Genomic DNA, 6,344 nt, shown 5'->3' on the forward strand with positions numbered 1-6,344 from the left:
GTGGGAAAGAGGACGTTAGTGTAGACTGGATGAAGTTGGGTTCCCGAGTGGGAGTGGGAGTTGGTTGCAGGGCAGACACTAGCAGAAATTGAGGCCAGGAGGATTATGAGAACAAAGGATGTGTTGCAAGAACAACTCATACCTGTGTAGTTCATAAAAGCTGGTGTTGGGATAGGGGAGATCTGTATGGCATGGGTTCTGAAGCGGTCATTAAAATCGAGCATATTATGCAGTTTCAGAAAAATGAAAATGAGTTATTTGCGTCAGAAAGAGATTTTAATGATCAAGTGCTGAATGAAATATGTTTAAAATTCCTTGTTTTCCTTGCACATGACAAGCTAAAATTAAGCCAACACAGAAAAATTAACCAAACAGTTCTGGTCAGGATGTTTTGTATCTGTTTTAAATTACCTAAACTGGAGACTAAGGTACTACATTATTTATTGTATTTTCACTCTCTGTTCTGGGGAAATGCCGCTAATGAACAAAACATATTCATTAAACAAAAGCTTATAATAAAAATATTGGAATTCTTACACACGCTTCCTAGTACGTTACTTTCTAAATGGCATTCATTTTTAATAGTAAAATTAAATAAAGATAACACCTCACTGTACAGTTGAGCTGTTGGTTAGTAGGTAGACAAACAATATTGAAAATGTTGGTGAGCTAACTGTAAAGAAGAAAAACAAGAAGTAGTTGCATTGTCCTGATCAAATAACTGCCCCATTTATGCAGTAACAGGAGCAAAACAACAAACCAATAGATGCAAACTTAGTGGAGGGTTTGCTCCATTTGAGAAACTGTTTTCAGTTAGTGTCACCAAATAATGTTGACGAGCTTGGACTGGCAAATCAGAAAGGGAAATAAAGAACGCAAATTATCATGAGGCCTATTAATGGCAGCTTTGAGTTTCCTTTCATGACATTTGTAGGTGAAACAACAAACGAATTCAATATTTGAATGTTTTAAGACTCTTCATTTTAGACATAAAAAAGGGGTTCTATAAATATCCACTTGTTTTGAAGCAAGCAGTAAGGTAAACAAGGTCATGCACAATAGCACGCAGCAGCAAGGTTAATGTGAGTTGGTTGCTAAAGGGCAGTCCAGTCAACAATTATAAAGCTTGTCACAACAAAATTTCTCCCATACACCAAATATTTTGCCCAGAGGAGATGGTTTTTCAAGTAAAACATGAAACACATTTGAGGTAAAAACATCTACTACAATGCAGAATCCAAATTTGTTTTTAATATAAAGGAAAATACTATTTATATGGCTGCTGTTGAGAACAGACGTTGTCACAAATTATTGAACCGCATGTTAATTGAGTGACTCAACATTTTGTCGACAGCTTCACTTTCACTGTAAAATGAGGTGACAAGGAACAGGATATTCTTTGTCCAAGAAACATTTCTATTATTCAGACAGGTTATAGCTCACACAATTACATCTCCCCTGAATAGAAGTCAAATAATTGTGTAAATAATTTAGGAGTAAAGGTAATAACTCACGGAATACCACGGGTGTTGACTCATCAACAGGCACATAAATAACTCAAAACTTTGTGCCTGGTGATGACTCAACACCTCTAGTATTTGGAAAGCTGTTACCTTTACTCCTAATTATTTACATTCTACCACAACTTTCCATTATTGTATTAATTGCCCAACATTCTTCTATCATATAAACTCACATGGCTGTTCTCTTCAATTCATACTTAATATATCACTTCTGGTACAATCCTTGTATAATAATACAGTGCAGGTTAATAAAATTGTAATGTATTAAAGAAAGTAAAGCAATTTTTACTATCACCAGAGAAGCATTGTCATTGCATATGAACAACAAATCCCCATGATCTTAAAATGGTTATACCACATGTACTCCACAATAATTACAAATAACAAAAACGTGTTGCATTGCAGGTTCCACTGCCGAGGCTCTTTATTGGCTGGAACAGAGCAGACTACGAGCTGCACTAATAGGAGCAGTTGAAGTTGCCACAAAGAAGTGTAAAGAAGTGAATTTGAAGAGATAATTTTTAACCATAAGTACCTACAGCACAGGACATCACATCACTACAAGAAGAACTAAAATGCATAAGAGCATAAAAAACCACAACATTGGTTCTGTGTGTGTGTGTGTGTGTGTGTGTGTGTGTGCCCCCACACATAGTAAGTGGCGAGAGAGAGAGAGAGAGAGAGAGAGAGAGAGATGGATTTGGGGGGGCTGTAAAGGAGAGAATAGGCTACTTGCATATATAGTCAAGTGCCATATATAACAAAGAAGGAGCCATGTAATTTCTCATGAAGTAACATATTTCATAATTTATTGCTGAAACAAAGACTGCAGAACAAAAAATAGGCTTTATAGGCATTTGTAACTGATCTGGAAATGTTGTTGTAATTCAGATTACCACAGTACTTGCATTCATACTGCATTCATTGGGCATATCTGACAACTATTTATTGAGGATATACACATTTCATTCAAGGAACTTTTAATGAATCTAAGAACTACCTGTTACTTAACATTAAAAACAATAAAGAAAATTTTCAAATGATTTGTTGTTACTTTCTGAATAAATAGAGCTTACGGTTCATGTTCGATGTCACAAAATGAGACAAGAAGAACACCGACATGTCACAACTCTTTTTCAGAGACACAGCATTTCCTTAACAATGTTGAAAAAGTTTTATATTTTTCAACAATGTAAGGATAAAGACAGATTGCAACTCACCGCAAAGAAGACAAACTGAGTTCCAAAAAGGCACAATGAAAATACTGTTATGATTTAGCTTTTGGCCAAAACCTTTTTCAGGAAAGAAAACACACAGACATTCATTCACACAGAGAAGCACACTGCATGCACACACAACTGCTATCTCTGGCAGCTCAGACCAGAATGCAACTGTCACATGGAATGAAAGTAGCAATTTGGAGGCAGCAGGGAAGGGGAAGGGATACAAATAGGTGGAGGGATGAGCACTGTCTGGCAGAGCATGCAGAGACTAGATGGAGGCATGAAGACCGCCAGGTGCAAGAACTAGATGGAGGCTGAAGACCGCCAGGGGTAGTGTCAGGGAGATGCGAGGCAGGTTGATGGTGGGGCAAGGTGGGGGGGGGGGGGGGTTGTGGAGCAGAAATGGAGAGGAGCAGTAAAGGGAAAGAAGGCAGGTGCATTGATAGAGGGTAGCACACAAACAGGGTGAGGAGCATGAATAGAGAGGAGGTGACAGGAGAGAGGGGTGGAAACTATTGGGTGGAGAGTATGGGAGGAGTAGGTTACTGTAGGTTCAGACTGGGATTATTTCAGGTGCAGAGAATGTGTCGTAAGTCCTATCTGCACAGTTCAGAAAAGCTCCACCACCAGTTTTTCTGAACTATGCAGATGGAAGATATTCTTATAAGACATTCTCTGTTCCCGAAATTATCTCCACCTCAACCTACAGTAATGTACTGTCATACACTCAATCCTTCACCCTCTTTGTGTGCCACCCTTTGCTGACGTGCCCTCCCATTTCCCCCTTCCCTGCTCCTCTACTTTTCCACTCTACCCACCACCACCACCACCACCACCACCACCACCTCACCTCACCTCACCTCACCCCCTGATACTGTGCCTTGCAGTCTTCATGCCTCTATCTAGTCCCTGCATGCTCTGTCAGACAGTGCTCCTCTCTCCACCCACCTGCACTGTGGTATCCCTTGCCCTTTCCTGCTGCCTCCAGATTGCTGCTTTTGTTTCGTATGACAGTTGCGTTGTGGTCCGAGCTGCTGTAGATGGCAGTCATGTATGCATGAGGTGTGCTTCCGCGCACTTGTGAGCGTGTTCTTTTCTAAAGGTGGCTTTGGCCAAAAGCTAAATCGTAAAGTCTTTTCATTGTGCCCATCTTCAACTCAACCCATAATCTTTACGGGAAGCAGCAGTCTATCATTTTTCTTATTGTTGATTTCCAGCTTGGAGTTTCCACTGTTCTATATTTTTCAAGTTAATCAAATTTTGCTGATTGATTTATGACTTGAGACATTTGTGTGTTTAAACCTAGCATTGAAAAACTGGTAGACACTTTTTAAAAGGAAGAAAACAATTTTCTGGGTAACAGTCACTGTACTAATTAAAAGAAATTTGTAAAGAAAAAATAAGTTATTAAAATATCAGTGGTATGAGAAAAGACGATCACTGTTATTTATTAGTTTTTCATGATGTAATGAGTAATCTATTATATTTTGGGTAGCAGTACTTTTTCCTTCTGCGCAACTGATATTTTAGCCAAATATTTTCTGGCCACGGTTGGAATGAGCTTCGAAGTTGATTACACGATGGAAGCTCTATCACAATGGGAAATAAGATGTGAGTCAGTGCCACAGAACTGGTTTACTTGTCTAAAGTTGGACTGTGTTGTGTCATTTACATTACGAGGCAGGGCAAATTTTACTTCATTATGCATGGAACTGGACTGATGGTACAATAGCAGACAAATCTGACTGAGCTCATCATATAAGACACAGCTAGACAGATGGCTAAGCTGACTAAGCCTGCCTCTGCAACACAATTTTGTTGTCAGGACCACTATATCTTTGCAGGTATAGATTTGGATGAAACTATTTTGCCAATACTAGCCTTCACCAGTGCTGTTGAAGAAGCTGTCCATTGTTACCTGTAGATTCAGTTGAAGGAAATAGACAGGAAACATCATAAATCAGTGATGACTATAAAAGTTTAGTGCATAGGGGATGCAATGTCCCAGAGAATGATTCCTTGCTGCGTGAACCAGAATACCCAAAGAAGGTCTTCCAAGTAACTGGATATTCCCAGTAACAGATTTACAAGGTGTTGCACATGAAACCAAAGATGCAAGGACATGATCAGGAAGACAACTGTGCCACTTTTGAGTCAGCTGTATTCTTGACTTACAAGGCGGTTTTTTTCCTCGAGGAGAGGGCAAACCTGTGAGAAATACATGGTCAAAGTGATCTTCTGTCTCCTATGGAGATTGCTGCATAAACACAATTTTATGAAGAAGATTTGTTGCTTTGAAAGGGAAATGTGTACCTGATCCATTGTGTTATTTGTGACAGCTCATGTATAAGCCAAACCGTGTGACCTTTTTATGAGAAATGACTCAAATACTGAGGTAAGCTCCATCGTCATATCCCTGTAACAGATCTAGATCAGGGATGCATAGGCCACAGCCCACATGCTACCTGCCATTGGTCTCATTGCAGCCCACCACTTACCATTTGTTCTCATAATTTTTCATTTTTTTTACTAATCTTTCACTCGCTTCCAAAACAGAGGGGGCAGGCTCCTGCAGAACTTAGTTCTTTTGAGTCGAGCCTAGCTGACACTGGGACATGGAGATCCCAATTCGGAATAAAAACTTGTCTTGCAGCATGATATCTTTGAACTTGCGGCTCTAATGTATACACAGTAAAGAGTTTGTGGCTCACAGTATTAGCTCAGCCTCACTACTGTAAGCTGAAAAGTTGACCCTTATGCTCCAGCCCTGCAAATGCATTTCCTATTCCATCACATTCAGGGCTACCTATGCAAGCACCCATGTGATTTACCAACTTAGCTGCTGATATTGCAAAACATTCTACTTCGTCATGACAAATAATGAAGATAGCTACTCAAACTGGTGGCGCTAATGTGCATTTCATGCAACTGTTTCTGCGTCATGATCGGCCTCATCTTAATGCGGCTGTCAGGCGCTTTAACATGGGGCTGGAGAGAACACTGATGGCAAAGAGCATGTGTAACATCTCAGTGGTGCCAGTTGGGTCTATCAGTAGATCGGGTTTCACTAGGCATGGCCTGCACCTCAATAGGTATGTGAAGGGGAGGCCGGCAAAGCTTACAGGTGACAGAGTAGTGGGTGGTGGTAGGATCACTCAAGGAAAAATTCCTGTAGTAGTTGGTGTTAGAGCTGCACCTTTTTTAGAGTGAAGTCAACTGATAGGTTTACCTGCTTAAAGGAAGTCCCTATAACTAAGGGCTCACATTCAGAGGCTGTCATGTTTCCAAGTAGAGAAGGAATTAACATATTTCATCAGAATATAAGAGGTATTAGAGATAAAGTTAGTGAACTGCTTATAGATGGTGGTGGTGGTGGTTAGTGTTTAACGTCCCGTCGACAACGAGGTCATTAGAGACGGAGCGCAAGCTCGGGTTAGGGAAGGATTGGGAAGGAAATCGGCCGTGCCCTTTCAAAGGAACCATCCCGGCATTTTCCTGAAACAATTTAGTGAAATCACGGAAAACCTAAATCAGGATGGCTGGAGACGGGATTGAACCGTCATCCTCCCGAATGCGAGTCCAGTGTGCTAACCACTGC

General features: G+C 40.4%; 1 protein-coding gene across 2 annotated transcripts in view; it reads left to right on the forward strand.

The window, feature by feature from the left end:
* The window catches only part of LOC124795194 (pyrroline-5-carboxylate reductase 1, mitochondrial-like), a 154,449-nt gene extending 152,362 nt beyond the window's left edge, over window positions 1-2,087 (forward strand). For both annotated transcript variants that reach the window (XM_047259098.1, XM_047259099.1), the window contains one exon: window positions 1,929-2,087. In XM_047259098.1, coding sequence (XP_047115054.1) covers window positions 1,929-2,041 — 113 coding nt within the window. In that variant the 3' untranslated portion in view covers window positions 2,042-2,087. The remainder of the gene's footprint in view (window positions 1-1,928) is intronic.
* Window positions 2,088-6,344: the final 4,257 nt, after the last annotated feature.

The sequence above is a fragment of the Schistocerca piceifrons genome, chromosome 4 (genome assembly GCF_021461385.2).
Source record: "Schistocerca piceifrons isolate TAMUIC-IGC-003096 chromosome 4, iqSchPice1.1, whole genome shotgun sequence".
NCBI classification, from domain to species: Eukaryota; Metazoa; Arthropoda; class Insecta; order Orthoptera; family Acrididae; genus Schistocerca; species Schistocerca piceifrons.